Genomic DNA, 19,485 nt, shown 5'->3' with positions numbered 1-19,485 from the left:
TTTTCAGCTTCTTTCAATCCAAAGGTACAGTCATGTTTTAAGATCAAGGAGAATGAAAACATGTTGCGATGGAGAGGGCTGGTTTTGAGGCACTTGGCTTCTGAAGCTCATGCATTATCTCTTGCTCACGGCTGTGCCTGAAGGCATAATCCAGTCATATGTATTTAACTAAGACTTAAACTACAATTGCCCTGATAAAAGAAAAGAGCTCATGGTTCACAGGCATCTGCTCTACAAGGCAGACATAATACCTGAAAGCCTAAAGGAGATATTGCAATAGGGGCCATTGATAAGAGCTTGCTTTATCTGGGACACCCCAGTGGCTGCACATCCAAGTGAAGAGAGGGGAGAGGTCCCCAGCTCTGCCCATCCCTCCTCTCTTGTGGAGCTGTGCATTACTGTACAGAGTTTATACTTTTGTCATCTCTGAGTCTCCTTCACGGTGCCTCTGATGACACTCAGAACGAAACTCAGGGTGTCAGTGTATATTCATTTTCTGTCTGTTTATCTTGTGGTTTAATATATACTGGTGTAAATTAAAAGACAGTTAGACACTAAATTTCCAGTTCAGATTATTTTTCTGAATATCTCAGTGACTCTAAGGGGCCACTACTACAGTGAAATAGATGGCTTTCTGCATGGGAGGCAGAAAGGGCTCATTTTCAGTGTACTGAAGGCAGAGATTTTTTGTCTACTATTCAATTTTGATAAAGTACTGTTGAGTCCATTGTAACCAAGATGATGAGACATTTTAAAAGAAAAGTGTTGTTTAAAAACTTTGTTGTAATTGTTGCATTTCAGAAGTAATTTTAGATCATCTCCCTCAAATAAGATGAACCATGTGTTAGGTGTTAGGTTTTGCCTGCAATGTTGATTTTCATGCAACGTGCATGAGCGCTAAGGACCAGAGAACAAACTTTAGGCATGTCATTCAGTTGTTATGGACTCAACAATTGTGCAGTTAAAGTACTTTGATGATCGCTAGTTTTTCTCAAATAAATTGCCTGCTTGCTGATGCTTATGATGAAAAAGCCATCCTTCAGCTGATTTACATAAAAACATTGGATGCCTGTAGGCTCTGGAATTTCATTAAAGTCTCAGTCTTAGTTCAGCCCTTGTAATTTGCTGTTTCCAATGACTAAAATGTATCTCTCAAACAGCCTTTCCTTCTCCTGATCAAAGACAGGTAAGTTGTTACAACCCTCTCATTCCCAACTCTCATTCATCCGAACTGGTGCCTATCAGTCCTTTCTTTACCACAGTCCATAAAGGCAGAGCAGATAGATATCACTGTTGGGTTAACTGCAAATAAATAGATTAAATTCTTGCCTTTTGTGGGCTGAATCCTGCTGTCTTTATGAATATGAAAGAAATAGTTCTGTTGGTTTAAGTGGGATGAGAGATGACTCAGTGCCAGCAATGGTAAGGCTGTGTCCTTGTCTTTTTTCTGCCCCCAGCCCCCTCCCCCACTCCCCATCTGAAGATAATTTTAGGAGGAAATGATTATTTTCAAGATGGTGAACTGTCTGAGCAAACAAAATTTCATGTTCACTACTCTCATTACATAACAAAATTTAAGAACTGGAGTAATAGTTGCAGAACATGTGCCAACACAAACTGCAGGTTCTCTTCCCAGCTACAAAAGGGCTAAGACAACTTGTTATTGTAGACATTTAGCATCTTTAACTACGGCATGGGCACTGGCATCCTTCCACTGGCCTTTCCTGTGATGGCTATCTGTGGAAGCTATGACTTGCTCTACTCTGCCTCACTCGGCCTGCCTTGACTCCAGTTGTCAATCTAAATACCAGATTTACTGGGCACTTGATGGTACAGACCCTTGTCCATGATGAACTGGACCATCATGAAGGATGTTGGATGGCTGCAGATTTTAATGCATTCCAAACTCCTGCCTGTCTGGAGAGAATTTTAGCCAGCAGATTGACCTTAGATTCCATTGCCATCCCCCTGCAGTTGCTTAACTGGGAGCTTGAATACCAGAGCCCCTGTACATGCATTGTGCTCCCCCCATGAGGCAGCTGGCAGTGCTTCTTTGTTCTAGCAAGACTGAAAGAGTGCTCTGCTCCCTGCTCCCCTCAGATCCTTCTCTACTCAGCCTTTGAGCACCACAAATCACAGGGCTTTCTTCTTAACCATTTGACCCAGTTTTGTCCTTGCTCCTGTTTCCCACCCTATGCTTGTAATACCCCCAGCCACCTCTGTCTCTTCCTTCAAGGGGGGCAAATTGAGAGTGGATTCATATTCTCCTCTTTCATGCTACTTGGGTACTGGGGAGATACCCAGAGATGCAGTCCTCCTGCTTCCAAATGGGGCACAGCCAGGGGAAACTTAGATGTGTATTGCAGAAACAGCCTGTGGTACTGCCAGTTTGGAACACGCTCAGCACAGCTAGGATTTCCTGGGCCTTTAGATAGTAAAATCAAAGATATCTCAAATGAGCATATCAAACTGAATTTTTTAGAGAGGCTTATAAGTTAGATAAATTTTAATGTATTTTTACAGGAACATGAGGAGATATGGAGCAGAAATCATTATATTAAGCACATATTAACTTGGGGGATAAAAAAAAAGGCCTTCAGAAATTTCTCATAGGGAAAAACACCATGGTTTTTCCTAATCCTCAGCTACAAGTTTCTGGCTGAAATTTTCTTCCTGTGCCTTTCTGTAGATACAAGGCAGATGTCCAGCACACAAAATTTTATTCCAAATGTATGTATATTTGAAAATGTAGAAGCATCTAAAAACAGTGTTTATAATGAAAACTGTCAAACAACTTTCTTAATCAGCAACGCTGTTGTACTGCCTGTATGGAGAAATACATAAAAGTGCTGAAATGTATAAGCACACATCCATTCCAGCTGCTAGCATTCTTTAGTAATGAGACTTGCCAATAGTACAGCTTTTGTGAGAGCAGCACATAAGAAACAGCCTATTGAAATTAGATCTGTATGTTTTCCCTGAACAGGAGTTTATAGAGCCACTTTGTTGTCTCTGTCCTCCAGTAGAAACTCCTAGATGCTTTTATTTTCATAAGGCAAACGTAGTGTGATTTTGTCTTGGGCTCAGGAGTCCACACCTGAAAATCCTCTCAGTGGAGTCATGGGTAAGCAGATACATGTCACTTCCCATGAACAGCATAGTAATAGAGGTGGGTTGTACAAAGCTAGACTCAAAATCAGTATAGTATGGAGCTTGCAACACTGGGGGCTCAAACAGGTCATGTTAGGACAGAGGAGATTGGACCACTGAACGTGAAGATTTGTGACTACACATTTTTTATTAGTGTAGTAATTTCCCCTACTACTCTTGTCATGGCAGGTAGGTGCTGAATCAAATTATCAAGCAAAGGAAATAAAAGTAGAAGTCAGCAGGGGAGAGTGTCTGCAGATCAACAAAACAAAGAATCAATGATATAATAAATGATAATAATTAGCTCTCCTGCTATAAAGGAGATAACTCCAGCCCTCAGTGTGCAACCCTTGGGAAGGAACAGTCTCTGCAACAATTTCTGAAGATAAAAGAAATACTAAGATTATCTTACCTGTTCTTCAAATATCATTCACAAATACAAATACTGAAATATATTATTGATGCAGAATTATGATTATTTGAATGTTCTAACTGTGCATTTCTGTATCTTGACAAGTGTGGATTTTTTGCTTACATTAAAACTTGATTAGAAATTTTCTGAGTGTTCTACTGCTTGTTTTTGAGCTATTAGAGCTCAATATTTCCTTGCAAATATTTGTGCCTCATATTGCTGTTATGTACTGGTCAGCTTTAATTCTGGCTCCAGATACTTCTTTCTTGCTTGCTAAGAAGTGTTATAGTTATCGTAAAGGTGCGACTATAAAATCTCAAGTCTTGCTTTTTCTCCAAAGAAGTCTGTTGTGTTTGTGCACATTTTAGAGCAGAGCAAGGAAAAAGCCATCAGAAAATTGGAAGAAATTCTGCAACAGAGATTAAAGGAACACATCTGTTTAGACCTTGTTTGGTTACTAAACTGTTAGTTGCTTAAAAACTGAGGCGCTTTTTGAAAGCTGTAGGTGGTTGTGATACTAAAGAAATACTGTGAGGAGGTGCAGTCTACAGCTTAAGGAAATGCATAGTCCATAGGCAGCTGAGTAGCAAACCAGCTTGATGGTTGTAGTGCCACCATTGCCTGTTGGAGACAGCCAATGCTTGGAACAGGCAGTTTTTCTGATAGAGCACCAGAAATAAGAGCCATTGTTTGCATGGAGCAGCAGCAGGCCTACATGATGGAAATAAACAGTACCATGTATCAACACTGTAAGTAAAATTAGATCTGCCAGTAATAACTTTACTTTTTGTTATGAGTATTAATTCTTCTCATGATGTTGTACCTGACAGGACAGGTACAATATCGTGAGAAAATACCAAAATTTATCTAAAAACTATTGATGCTTACGGAAAGGCTCATGCTGATGCAGGAATGCTAGGTTTCACCTCTTTGTGTTGCACAATTTACCTTCTCTCTACAATTTACCTTCCAGTGATATTCATAAAGAGGAGATGGGCACTGGAGGCAGCAGCAGGTAGAGAAGGGAGGTCAGGCATGAGAGGTGGACATGAGGTGTACATCAGGTTTCACAGGTAGCTGCTGATACAGTTCGACATTGTGGTGCTCCATGCTGCCTGAAGGTCTCAATGACTCTTTCTTTCTTAAACTTTGACTGACTTACTCTTTCCCTGTCTGCCTTTCCTTGCTTTGTTTCTTTTTCCCTGCTTTCTTTTCTTCTAGTCTCTTTTAGTCTTGTTTACACAGTTCTAGTCTCTCTGCTTTCTCCCCTGTCCCATTCTGTGCAGTGATTTTGTCATAATCTCAATTCTCTCCTCTCCTCCCATCAAAGACATTGCTTAGTCACTTAGTTCTGCATATAAACTGCCTTTAATCTCTCTCTGTTTTGGTTTCCCATTGTAATTCCTTGTTCTGGTTTTTCCATACGCTTCTCCCAGTTTCCCTATTGTATTCAAACAGTTCTACCCCTTCCATTGACTCACAGCCTTCACTTTGACACAAGCTGTCTCCACTTCTAGAGATCATCGTGGCTGCTTTAATTCAGAATGGTACCACAGCGATTTGATTGTAGCACAGCATCATATATTTGTTTATTCCAGTTCTGGCTCCTCTCTAGGGAAAACTTTATGACTCATAACTTAATTGCTTTGCTGTCTGATTTGGTTCACTTGGTTCCCAACCACTTACCAGAGACAGCTACCTTTTCATTACTGGTTTTGACACCTTTCATTTTTTATGCACAGTGTTTGCCCAAAAGAGCAACAACAGCTCTTTTAGTAATAGATTGAATTGATCAAAAATGACTCAGTTTTTAAGACTGGCATTACTTCCCTGAGAGGTTTTTACAGCAGTGAGAAATGCCTACCTAATGCTTAGTCACCTCAGCTATTTAACTGAAACAAAAAGTGTCATGGGAGTAAATCACAAGCTTGTTGAAGTGCCCCAGGTGCATCACACGCTCCTAGCAAACACCAGATGATGCTTCCTGCCTCCCCCAAAGAATATGGTCTTCCTTGAAATACTCACTAGGGTGTTCTGGGGCTTCTTTAGCTCAACAAGAGAAATTGTGTAGTCTTGGCAGAGCTTTTTTTTTTATATTTGAAAGAATAAAACCACCTTTAAGTGAAAACAGCCTCTGAGATCAGGTTGACCTTAGTAAGCAAGGAAGAAAGAATTAATTACAAGATCAAGTGAACTTTTGAGAAGACATTTAGAGCAATTTTGATAACTCTGAAGGAGTAGGAGTGGAAGTATTTTAAAGGGAAAGGGTATCAAATAAACCAACAGGTCAAGTAACACTGACAGAAAAGTGGCTGGATGATGGGAACTAGGAGACCTCTTGGAGACTTTAAACATTCAATACCTCCAGTTGCAATTCATCAGCAGACCCTACTGGATTTTACCTCCTCTCACTTCAGTTTCATAAGGAATTGAGTGTTTTCAGGGACTGGGGGGTTGCACAGCCAGTGTAAACTATTGCCTAAGTTATGTTCAGGTAGTAAATTAATGTTCCAGTTAATTTGCCAAACTGATTTGGTAACTGAGATAACTCAGGGCTCTGATAGTGAAATAATTTTTGTTAAATTGACTTTTTTTTCTTGTGAGAAGGATGAAGCCCCATGTCAGAGTTTCTCTGGCAAAAGTCAAACTTCTCAGTGCTTTCCTCTGAATAGGGAGTGGTCTCTGTGGTGTCCAGGGATGAAGTACATCTCAGTTCCCCTCCCTTCCTCATAACCTGTGTGGCCCACACAGATGCTTGGTGCAAGGAGGAAAACAGAATCACCCCTCCTCTTGCCTAGTTCTGATTGTCTTGCCTTGCTGTGCCTTGAGGGCCTTCCTTTGGGGCAGCTGTATTTTTTATGCATCTGTGATAGTTACAGTGGTGAACCTGAGCATACCACTGGGGATTTTCATATTTATACCAATGCAGCAGAGAGCTGTAACACAGTCAGTGTATGACAGTGTCATGGTACAACCCCAGCCAGCAGCAAAGTCTCACACAGCCGCTTGTTCACTCCCCCACCAGTGGGATCAGGAAGAGAATTGAAAGGGTAAAAGTCAGAAAACTCATGGACGGAGATAAAGACAGTTTAGTAGGGAAAGCAAAAGCCATTCACACAAACAAAGCAAAACAAGGAATTATATCACCACTTCCCATGGGCAAGCAGGTGTTCAGCTATCTCCAGGAGAGCAGGGCCCCATCACATATAATGGCTGCTTGGGAAGACAAACACCATCACCCCAAACATTCCCCCTTTTGTCCTTCTTCTTCCCACTTTATACACTGAGTATACACTGAGTATCACACTTTTTACACTGAGTGTGATGTCATGTGGTCTGGAATATCCCTTTGGTCTGTTTGGGTCACCTGTCCCAGATGTGTCTCTTCCCTCTTTTCTATGCACACCCAGTCTGATCCTCAGTATGACAGTACAAAAAGCAGAAAAGTCTTTGGCTCTGTGTGAGCCCTGCTCAGCAACAGCAAAAGCATCTTTATATTATCAACCCCTGTGTTCAGCAGAAATCCAAAACATAGCCCCATACCAGCCACTGTGAAGCAAATTACTCCAGCCCAAAGTGGCACAAATGGAGATACCAAGCCTGGTGTAAAGGGAGTACAGTGCTGTTTTGTTCTTTATCCATGTGAATTGCTGTGTAGTTGCCATGGGCATGACTATTTCCAAGCATCTTTAGGCATCTCATCTCTTGGGAGATTTACAAGATTCACTGACATTTTTCTAATTGAAAGAAGAATTTAACCTCATTACTTTCTGACTTCAACATCATAACTACATTTCTGGGTCCAGTGATCTCTTAATAATTAGAGATGAAAATTACAATGGTACACATCTATTTTTGACTGGGGATTAACTAGACAACACCTGCTCCTGAACTGTGCACTCTGCCATGTAGCTAGGGCAGCAGGACAGAGTTAAATGGCCTCCTTTATTTCAGAACAAGGTAATCTACAAGGCTACAATCCAAACAGTCTTTGTAATTACATATTATTTACAAATGCCAGCTGGATGATATTCAGGTTAATTTATATCACTGCCTTACCAATACTTCCAGTGTTTTCTGTTCATCTGCGGAGGCAGTGGTACCAAGTCCATAGGTTTCTGCACCTGTTTTGGAAATGCCTCAGAGGTGATTCAGGAATGCAAGAGCAATCTTCATATGGATTAAAATGTTAGGACTCTGTTGCAGTGAAAAACATGGCATCAGCAATGTTGTATGTAAAGAATGGTTCAAGGCCAAAAAATGGCCAACTAGCATCCTAATGGCATTTTTACACCTAAAGAAATTGTATAAAATTTTGCAAGCTTTATACTTGCTCAAGTTTCATCTCTCCATTGAAAATAGACATTTGCATAATATTTTCAATCTGAAAGCAGTATGAACAAAAAGGGGAGAGAGGAATCTAGAAAAAAGAAAATGTTGCTCCCCTGATGCTTCTAGAGCAATTTCTCAACCCATTAAGGCCTCCATACGATATTTTCTCTCAGATCTGTTCTCTGAATGAAATCTTGACGTTCATTTATCACCACCTCTACCACTGCTTGATAAATGGCTCCCGCTGTGCCACTGTTTTGGATTGAGTGAGACACTTGCATCTCTCTTGAGTTACTTTCTTGTGGTTTCCACCTGTATGTAGGCAGTTTGGTTGCAAATACGTGAAACTGAGAGGATCCTGCAGTAACCACATGTTTTTTTTCCAAATACTTATTCAGTCATCTTAGTTATCCTTTGTCCTTGAAGGTGGTACAAATATCCAGGTTAACTGCATGTGGACATATTCTCTCTTTCTGTTCTCTTTAATACTTTTAGTTTAATTAAATGGATTCTTTTAAAATTTTCCTGATGCACATGCTACCTGATTTCCTACTTGTCAACCTATGACAAGATTTCCTGCTGTAGGGTCTGAACATTGTCATACAAGCTAATACCTGAAGTTATATTTTATTAACAACAAAAGTTAATTTTTTTTTAAAAAAAAGGCTTCTCTTTATTCTAGTTCTCAATGTTCCATGAAAACTGTAGCTAAAAATCTCCAGGGGAGAAGAAAATTAAGATTTGAATAATTGGTGAGAACTGCATGTTTTAGCTATTGTGATATCCTCAGCTTTTGCTGTCCTCTCAGCGAGTAAATGAGTTAGCTGCTGAGCTGTTGAAAGTCCTGTAGAGAAAATTACAATGTGAAAATACAATCTGGACTTGCAGTTTTTCTGTCCCACAGGCTCTTCCAGCTTTTTTTGCTGCCAAAAGGAAACAACTGCTGCTCCCAGGTGCAATAGCAGGGTCGCTGGCTCAGCTGTACTGACACCTCAAGTAAATCTCTTAAAGTTGCAGAATTTCATTTGGGGGTAGAGTTATGAATCCAGCCCCAGAGTGGGCCCCACAGCCCTCGTGGAGGTGCTGAAGGACTCTGTATTCTGTTCCAATTCTTGTGGAATGCTGTGAAGTAAATGGGACACATGTACACATTGTGGATATAGTGGGAGAGGCTGTATTTTCACTGTATGAGCAAAATGTGCACCTGGTCCTCTGGTGAAGAACGGGCTGTGGGGATGGAAAACATGGTTTTCACAGATTAAGTGTGCTGGCACTGTGCTCCCCATCAATGGACATTCAAATGCTGTGCATTCCTGCAGCACCGCTCAGGTTAGAGGACTGGGAAGCCCCCTGAAAGTGAGCAGTGCTCAGAGAACTTGGGAACATCACCTCTTTGCTTTTCATTTCCCAAGTGACATCTGAAAGTTGGGAAGGCCTTACACTTCTAAAATTATTTTGTCTTTCAAAAAATATCAGGATTTCTCTTTCCACCTATGTTCCTGTGTAGGTACCAGGGTGAGCATTTCAGGCCTGTGGTTTTGAGGGTGTCCACCACTTTTCATGTCCCAGGTTTTACTTCCACCTGGACTGCTACATGGTTGTTTCTTGGATCCACAACAATCCACAGCATCATAATCTGTGGTTGCAGGCTCAGCTCTTAATATTTTTTGTCACAGCTGCAGTGATTTCAGTAATTTTGTTACTGGTATTAAAACTGCAATACAATTTGTATGTTAAAACACGTAAATGGGATTTTTTTATTGTTTTCACACATGGACTGTAACTGTAGTTACAGTCAGCATTTTTGTGGCTCTACCAGCAAAGGCTGGTGTTTTCTCTGAGCTACAGCAGCAGCTGCAAAGCAAGGTCTTAAGGAAAGTCTTGGAACAGATGAACATTTCCGTGTCATTATCCAATTAAAACTAGAAGATGTGAAAGCTGCTTTTATTTAAACAGGCATTTTTCAGATCCCACAAACATACCTGTTACACATGTAACGCTGCATAATTGCTGGGTTCCAACTGTACCGAGGTACATACCAGGCTAGTTCACATCTAGTTTACTGCAGAAGAAAATTCTAGCATGCCAGCAGGCAGGCCAGGATGAGCTCCAGCAAGTCACCAGTTCCAGGCATGTGGGCAAATAGCAGCACTTTGCATCTGTTTGTAGTCACGGACCAACACGGAAGGTGGCTGGAACTGTCGTTCCTTCTTGTAGCAGACAACTAAGTGGAGTTGTGAGGGGCTAATTAACAAGAAGCTGTTTTCACTTCTGTGCCTCAATACAGTTTTTGAGATGAGTTTCCCTCAATATTATTTATTTGAATGCCAATGTGGCAAAAAGCAGCACTATGAGCGTCAAAACTCATGACCTTTCCTGTGTTCCTCACCTAATTTAGATCTTTAGAAGTCAGTGGAAATAGACTAAGGTAAGGTGTCTGTTATTCCTGAAAATGCTTTAGTGTAGTAACTGTCAGAGCAGTTTATCTGTGGAGATCTACGTCCTTGCCCTGACCAAGGCCAGAACAAATTGGCACAGTAAAACCTGTCAATGAGCAGCAATGCAATCTTGTCCTAAGGAAGTTCCTAAATTTCTCTCTACATTAGTGCTTGGTATGTCTGAACAGGGAAGATTTATATGTCCCTACTTTTTTTCTTCCTAAAGGATGCTGAACATATGCTCTAAGGTTTGTCTGTGGTAACTTCTGCTCAGAAGAGGTTTGGATTTTAACTGTTTTAAATCCATGAAACAAACTCTAAATTTCATGCTGACAAAGGGGAAGATCAGCGGCAGGAGGTATCCTGTTGTGCAATCCAGCCAGAATGAGCCATTTGCAATTTAGCTACTTGCCAGCCCTGTGCCTACGAGCTATAGCTGGTCATGAAGATTACCCCTGGCAGTTTTTCTAATCCTAAATATCCCTTTTGTATTTTTTTTCAGCTGAAACAAAGATCTGCTTCAAGTACTACCATGGCGTGAGTGGGGCACTACGAGCCACGACTCCAAGTGTGACAGTGAAAAACAACGCAGCTCCTGTAAGTTATGTTTATTTTTATTTCCATGTATGTTCTATTGTCACTGTGCTATGCCTTCCTTTCCCTGCATGCTTTATATATCTTTATATCAAAACAGAACATATTTGCTCTTCATTGTATTGCGGTACAGTGAGTAATCTTTCCATGAAGATGTGGTTTTGTATGCCAAGAGAATGTAGATTCAGCTCTGAATCTGTCACTGATAACATCTGTGATTTGGGGCAAGTCTCACATCCTGACTGTATCCTGTTCTGTAAAGTTCTCTTGTCTCTGCTGGATGCTGTGAGATTTGGGTGATACCCCTAGAGGATTTCAGATCCTTGGACAGTAAATACAGTAAGTGTCGAGAAAGGGAAAATATTTTCCTCTTTTAAAGTGATTTTTTCAAAATGAGCATCTTTACAGCAGTGCCTCTGAGTTCCAGGAACAAGCAGACTGTGACATGGCCCCATCAGTGGTAAGAAGTAGGCACTTGGGACCTGATCTATCAAAGGACCGAACATCATTTTTGACAGATTGAGGCTTCACTGAGAGCAATTTTGATTTGCTAGAGCCTAGCAAAGCTCTGTGGCTTAGATAGCTCTAAAAAGCTATATATCTAGTCTGGTATTGGGAGATTTTATCACCCTGAGAGTGAAACATCTTTTAGAAGCCCACAAAGAGACTTGATGACCTCCAAATCTTGTCTGGCTATGCTGACAGTGTTTCACTGCATGCCAGGCTTGGCAGAGACCTGCATGAGCTGAGAAGTTGTATTCCAACCAGCATAAGAAAAAGACTAGTGCAGATATTGTTTAGTTTGGAAGATGAATTCCGGAAAGAACTGTCTTACCTGTGGGTGTATGTCAGTTTCAGTGGACATCACTTAATTTTTTAACCTTTTTTTTAGTGTTGTTTGTTTTTGTTGCTCTTGTTGTTGTTGCTTTTTGGTGTGGGTTTTTGATTGTTTTTTTTTCCCAGTCCAAACTTAATATTTCTAGAAAGGCTGAAAAGTCTCCCATGCTGTGTGTTGCTGTATGTGATTCCACCAGAGCCAGAAAGGATTCATTTTTTCACCCTTGAGCCATGAAGAGACTTTTGATGGTTTCTCCTTGCCTTCTTTTGATACACAATATAGCAGCAAACTAGATGCTGGGTAGGGGCTGCTGTACATCCTACATTTTTAGGCCTAAAAGACATTCTTGTCTCGTTGCACCTTTCTGATGTGCTCATGGTGAAGCCATTAATCAGTTTTAGAGCCTGGAGAGTTTCCTTTAGCTGTCTTCAGAAGAACATTAGGATGTGGCCTTGGATATATTCATTGTGAGGGATGCTGAAAAGTTCTTTTTAGCCTGTAGTGAGTCACATCTTTTTGCCCCAGGACTTGTTTCTGATTTCCCAGTTGTTGTAATATAGTGGGATAATATCTGCCATTGATTTAGTCCCTGTTTTCTCTGAAAGGTAAGCCAGCCAACCCAGGCAATAAGTACCATTATGCTGAGAGATTAGAATTTGTTTTTGCATTATTCTCATCCATGTCTTAGACCTGAGTTGGAGCCAACTGCACAAAATTTTCAGCTCTAGTATGGAAGGATTACTCTTTAGTTATTAAGTATCAGCAGTATGTATGAAATTAGTGGAAGAATGTCTGAGACCTGTGCCTTTGTAATATGCAAATAGGTAATCTCTCCAAGTTCTTTAGCTGAGACCTTTACATATGTATTTATGGGGAAATTAAACAGCCATTCACTTTCAGCCAAGGCAGGACTTGTGTTTAAAGGAAAATCCTCTTCATGCACTACTCATGGTCTTTATAGAAATCAGATGAGCTATTATGACCTTTAGTTGAATTTACTGTACACAATTAAAAACCAAAATATGATTAAAATAATGGTTTTCTGTCTGAGGACACAACCAGTGTCCTTGGAAATAGCATTCTTTTTCTGTAATCTTCTAGTTTTTCCTGCCTTTCTAGGTTTCAAAATAGCCTGTGTGGGTTTTTGCAGACCACAAAGGCCAGCTAGCAGTGCTGTAGGTGCAGCATCTTTTTGTCTCTTGTTTCTTCTTCGTGATTTTGTTGCATGACTTATTTGATGCATTGTAAGGCAAATACTAAGTGAAGACAGGAAAAGCAATGAAATGGCAGCAAAGGTTATGGAGTATGAACTTGGACAGAGCCTTCTGTATGAGTGCAAAGAGGGAAAAGTGCTATAGATTTTAAAACTCCTTCAGAGTTTGGAAGAAAATACTGGGCTGACTCTTGCCTGTGTGAAGGCTTTCAGCTAAGTGTGATCCTCCAAATTCCATTCCCAAATGACACCATCAGATGGCTTTCTCCATTTGCCTCTCTGCAGTACATGTCCAACCTTTATTACTGAAGTATTTGTATGTTTCATAGCATCCTGTACCATTGGCAAATGATGTTACTCCCACTGCAAAGGTGGGGAAGGGATAACAAGGGATAACAAGGGATCTGCTTAGCCCTTCTCTTTTCTTGGTTCTTGTGGGCCTCTGCACTAGCTGCTGCTGGGATATTACCATGCAAAGTGCAGGCATTATCTCTAGAACTGCAAACACTCACCTTTGACTGTGACTTCACTATTTTATGCAATCTGTTAAGGGCTGTGACACTCTAGCACCATGCCTGTAGCTCATGTCAGAGGTCCCTGACACTTCTTACCCTAGTGAGACTTTACACACGGGGCCCTTCTTGATGGAGGGGAATGTATCAAATTCCTCAGTTCTCATTGCTCCAGGGGTTCAGAGCACTGCCCCAGGGTGTTGGGCATGGCATTTCTTACAGTACCAACAAAAGCTGTGGTCTTCCAACTGCTGTGGCCTCGGTGCAGAGAGGGCCTCTACTGCTCAGAGGAAGCTTTCTTCAGATCCTGGGACAGCTTCCTGCACATCCCGTCTGAAAGAAGCCATCCTGTGGTCTGTGCTTAGAAATTGACCCTCTATTGCAGCCAGTAGGAGTTTAAGCAGTGTCTGATGGATCTAAGTGTGTTAGAAAAAATAGTTTTACAGGGAAATCTCATTAGGGATCTTATTGTGGGTGTCGAGGCTGAAGTATTTTGAAACCAAAGAGAGTTTTGCCATTGTAGTGATGGTGTCATAAATTCACTGACTCTTAGGCTGTCAGTAGAGGGACAGAGGGAAGAAGGCTTTGTGTTTTTTACATAAGCAAACCTTTTTGTTTGGCACAGCTTAGGAAAAAGATCTAGAGCAGGTGTCCTTTGAGAAGCAGCATTTGAGGACAGGTGACCTTCTGAGGACAGTGTTTTTACTGCTAGCACTAAGTCATCTGCAGCTGATGCCAGAGCCACCCAAGTGGGTTCTGTCCAAGCCTCTGAGCGCGTGGCAGCTTCTGCATCAGGGGCAGCAGCTGGCATATTGGCTGCTTGGTGTGTGTCCTGTCAACAAGTCTGAAAACACTGATAACCAGCAGTATCCTAACACCATGATCTAAAACAACAGCAACAAAAAAAAAGAATCCTCCATTGTCTGTCTGACTGCAGTTTGCTGCAATTGAAAAGGGGAAAGAAGCTGGAAGTAGTCATGCTGGGGGCTGTAAGCAGTTGCCATTCTTGTTCACATGCTGCTGAGACTGTCTTTAACTGGCAGTTGAAAGGAATCCCACTTCCAAAGGGAAAAAAAAAGCTGCCACGTAAGTTGGTTGTCTTTGTATAGCACCAGTGGTGCTTTAGGCTGAGTAGCATCTCACATTTCTTGTCTTATGAATGTTCTGCTCCGTTTGAGTTTATCCCCTTATGCTGTAACCCAGTTATTAGAGCTGCCTTGCCTGCTGATTAGGATGCCCTGCAGTTCGTTTGTTGGTGAAAAGTCCTGTCACATTTTATTGCCTGTGAATCATCAGGCTTGAATATCTGGGAATGAAGGTCTGTGCACTTTGGCCAATTCATACATGGCAGAAGCTTAAATGTGAATTTGGGGCAGCAGATAGGCCTGGGGGTAATGACAGTAAAAAAGAGCACCTGCAATTCTGGAAAAAAAGAAAAGGAACATCCTGGCTGACTCCTTTTTTTTCTGAACTAGTGGAAAGCAGTGTTGCTTGTGCACAGGAATTTATCTACTAAAGCATAAACATTACCATGGTATGGATGAGCAAATGGTTTTCTCAATAGAAAAGAGCATTTTTGCAACATCTGGAATGTTCCTGTATTTGTTATTCTTCATTTATTCATAATATTGTCACCACTGATTCAACTTTACATCAGATATTGTTGTAGAAAGAAATACAGGTTACAGCAATTAATTCTAGCAATAGGGAAGTGTTATATTGTTAATATAAAAATAATTCAATCTGAACAAGGTTTTCTTGCAGTAAAATAAAGCTGGCATGACAACAGCATGCAGAAGAAGAACCTTTTTCCCTAAGAGTTTATAGCCTGAAAAGATAAATTTGATACATCACAATTAAAAGGCAGTAAGTGGAGAATCAATGCTTTAGCCTCAGGACAAATGTCTTCACTAAATTGGGAGCATTCACTCACTGTGTATTTGATGCAAAGAACCTCAGCTGATTGAACCTCTGGAGCTTTCATGCCACTGGCTTTCATGCCATTTCTGTCTCACAGATCGTGGTGGGACTTGTCAGATACTCTTGGCATTGTGGGAAAAGCTGTGTAAATTGGAGCTGATTATTGAAAGAGACCTTTTCTTCGTTGTGTTTGTGTGGAAGTGCTGCCTCAGCTGGGTTTCCCACAGCAGGAATTACTGCTTGATAAGCTGCTGCTATTTGATGGTGACTGATCATTCCTGAGGACTTCCTGCTGTAAATATTTGCATTACGTGCTGTCACGTCAGAGCGTGGCCTGCCGAAGAGTGATAATGAAGGATTCTGCTTCATTTCCATACATGTGCTGCAAGACAGGAGAGTGTGCATGTACAAGCAGCTGTATCTCTCATTCTGTTGGAAGGCTGGATTTTAAAATCTCACCTGTGTCTTCTTTTTCACTTCATGTCTGATTATGTGATGAGTGAATTTTAAAACTGTCCATGTTTCTAGGACATTGCTATGGAACAAATGTAAAAGTCTGATTTGGAGGGTGTAGGTATAATTATACTTCAACAGACAGTAAATGAAGAGGGAACAGAAACTTCTAGTGGCTTCTGCACTGTTCAGCAATTGAGGTTAAAAAAAAGTTTATGAAAAACGCAACATGAGGCTGCTGCAATTAATCACAGCAAAGAATGCAAGCCAGGTACATCTTTAACAAGTGTAAGCGGTGTACCTTGAAAGGCTCAGTGTTTCCAGGGAGGGAAGCAGCACTTCTCTGGAAGCTATGGGAATGCTTAGGTGGCTGAGTATGTGTTAAAAGTCAGCAAGAGAATCCCCTTTCCTTATCTTGAGATGAGAAGTAGCCAGAGCTCCCCCAGCTGCAGCTGCCTTCCAATACAAGGCAAGGAGCAGCATTGTTAGTGCCACCAATGTTCCCTATGCATCTCCCCCTCTTACCTGCAAAGGTTAGTCATTTAGAAATGAAAAAAAATCAAGCCAAAATGAGAAGGGGAAATAACTGGAAAGGAAGCAGTCAAATACAAAGTTCTCTCTGCTAGCATATGGTCCCTTTCCAATTTAAAAGGACACCTAGCAGAAAATATGTATGCTAAGAAACAATTGCTGAAAGAGAGTGGATTCCCTATTAACTATTTGAATTATTGATTAACTATTTGAATAATTCTGAAAAAAGTAATTGATCCATAAACTGTGGAAGGAAAGTGACCTGTGTGGGTTTCTCATCTGTTGGATGTACCTGCCCATTTTGGGTTGTCCCTGATGCAGGATTTCTTTCACAACAGCAGCAGGCTGTCTACATCCTGCCTGCATATGTGCTCATACATTGCCACTGGTGTACCCAACATCATGAACTGGTCTAACATGATGACACAAGTCTTTGAATTCAAAGAAATTTTTACACTGACTGGGGAGTTGTTTTAGCATTCAAACACACAGTTCAGTGTGTCCTTGGTTTTCCATAGGCATTCAAGGAGCAATTTTGTCATTGTGTGCAGAAGAACATTATGGTGTCTAGAGTTAGCAAACTGTCATAGCTCACAGAAGTTGATCAGAGAAGTTTAGTGATACCTCTTAGAAGGGAATCAACAAAGATTGGATGTACATAGGGAGCACTAGCACTTTCATGTTACAAAGTCCTCTCTGCACTCATTGTATACTTGCTATGAAATGTTCTAGAGAAGGGATACACCAGCCATTTCAGTGGCTACAGCTAACATGCATTCAAAGGGAAGGGGGGCTTTCCTGGCAGAATTTGACCCCACTAGCTACATAATATAAGGGAGTGATTTTTGATATCAGAACAACCATCAGCATGCTTCTTACATCTGAAAAATATCATTAATTATTTTTTTTTCACTTCTATGTTGTTTTCTTATAAACCCACAGTAGTGTTTTACAGCCTGATTTAGTCATACTCAGTTCATGTTCAAGCATAGTTACTCCCATGAGCAGCCTCTTAATACTTGCACAATTGAGCCCTTAGTTCAGTGTAATTACATTTTTGGTTCTGCTTTTCTATATCCTAATTATCACTGATTCAAAGAATTTGAAGGTTAATGACACGTCCAAATTAATTCTTATTGCCACCTCAGTAACACAGGCTCTTTTTCAGTATCTAGTTATATAAAGTCTATTGTATTTACACTGCAATTACCCCGTCATGTAGTGAGCACTTCATTTATACGAATTAGTGGAGTTGGAAAGCGTAACCAGGATGTAATTGGTCCTGCGGCTGCAGCATAACTACAGTCACTATGTTATAAATAATAACCTTTTTCTTCCTTTTAGTTTCCCTACTCTCTTTTTAGGGAGGGATGGTTGAGATTTTCTCTAAATATTAAGAAAACTTATTTGTAATGAAGGTCTCTTCTGAGTGCAGTTTAACAATATTTGCTTTTACAGTTCTGATTTAGGTGTGGAACATGGGCTGAAACCCCACTGACTTTACTGGAAATGTTTACTGATTTTCTTTCAAAACAGAATACAATTGGCAAGTAGGGTCAGTTGCATTTTCATTAGGACAGATTTCAGATGTACCAGTGGCTAAATAAGAAATTATCCAGGTCCATGCTCCTGGTGGCTTTTTTCTCTGTCTTTTTATTGACTTTTCAGCTTGGTGTGGTTGAAACTCCTATTATCATTCATTCATAGATTTACACCCTTTTTGAGAGGTAAGTGCTCATAATTTATTATCAAACAAGCACAAATTGAGTAGGGGAGGTACAAACAATTTTCTTTGTGAACATTGATTTCCTGAGCAGCAGCCCATAACTCTCAGTATGCAGGTATGTGTGTTTTTATTGTTCCACCCCAGGAGGAATATCTGTGCTTTCCAGCACAGAGCTGTTTGCATATTTAAATGTTATTTAACTTATCAGTCTTGATAATTTCCTCATTCATCCATATGAAAGACAGGTTATTTAATCATCTTAATGGAATTGCAAACACAAAGAGCTAAAATTAGTGTTAGCATCAAAAATCAGAATGGATTGGAAAAAACTTTATGTGACAAAAGCTCCCAAAATACTTCTCAGTGTTTTTTCTGCCCAAATTTACCTGCATATTTCACACAGATCTTCAAGAAGTGCATATCTAGGAGAGAAGGGGAAGAGCCTCTTGCACGGTGTGTGTGGGATGGGGGGCAGCAGGTGACCCGGGATCAGTGCTGCTCCTCTCTAGAATGTGATGCTTGTCACCAAGGAGGCACTAGCTTTAGTCCTCTTTTACCTACTTTTAAGCAGGCATGCTTAAATTCCTAGTAGCTTCACACGTGATATGTTGCTGTAGCCATAGTTGCAATGGATTTAAACAGGAAAGAGGTGACATAAGAAAAAGCTGGCATCTGTTAAATTATTAAGTAAAATAATTCTGTAAGTGTTCATCCATCAGACTTTTTCCTATTGAGTTAGTCCAGATGCACAGCTCTGCAGATTTAAAGCAGAGTAGAACAGAACAAAAACCAGGGTCAATGCTACTATTTGCAGGTTCCATTTAATTGTTGTCCATTTCTTGCCCTCTCATGGACTCTACCTAAGCAGCACTAATTGTGGAGCTGCTGAGCTCCACAGCCTAAGTATCCCTGGCCACAGCCTAGTCTTCACTGTGCAGGTCAATTGCACCAATTTTGGGCTTCTTCCTGTTGCCCTAATTTCTTTGTATGTGTTGTTTCAAAGAAAACACTTGGGTTAAATTTAACCTTTCTGGGCATCTGATACTGTATGAACTTCTAAGTGTAGATTTAGAATGGTTTAATTAGCAGACTTGCAATATAGCATAGAGTTGATATGAAGAAATAAAAAGTATGACAGATGGGAACTGGAGTGATTTTATTTCAGCAGCACCAAGGAGACCATTACACAAGCCATTTATTTGTTAATGGGTTCAATAAGACTCTGGTATTTCCCAGCCACTTGCTTTTGGAATGTCTCTTGTTACGGTCACATAATAGCCATAGTAATATCTGCACATCATATTGCTCCCTTCTGTGGTTTAGTAAATTATGGAGAGATCAGCAACTGTTCATCACACTGCACTGG

At 40.6% G+C, this 19,485-nt stretch overlaps 1 protein-coding gene across 8 annotated transcripts in view; it reads left to right on the top strand.

Moving 5' to 3' along the window:
* Positions 1-19,485, top strand: part of HECW1 (HECT, C2 and WW domain containing E3 ubiquitin protein ligase 1) — a 251,754-nt gene that overhangs the window by 119,232 nt on the left and 113,037 nt on the right. For all 8 annotated transcript variants that reach the window (XM_036406661.2, XM_036406662.2, XM_036406656.2 and 5 more), the window contains one exon: positions 10,835-10,929. In XM_036406661.2, the coding sequence (XP_036262554.1) occupies positions 10,835-10,929 (95 nt within the window). The remainder of the gene's footprint in view (positions 1-10,834; positions 10,930-19,485) is intronic.

This window comes from Molothrus ater, chromosome 1, assembly GCF_012460135.2.
Source record: "Molothrus ater isolate BHLD 08-10-18 breed brown headed cowbird chromosome 1, BPBGC_Mater_1.1, whole genome shotgun sequence".
NCBI lineage: Eukaryota > Metazoa > Chordata > Aves > Passeriformes > Icteridae > Molothrus > Molothrus ater.
The sequence above is the reverse complement of the archived record's forward strand: the minus strand, read 5'-3'. Positions and strand labels throughout refer to the sequence as shown.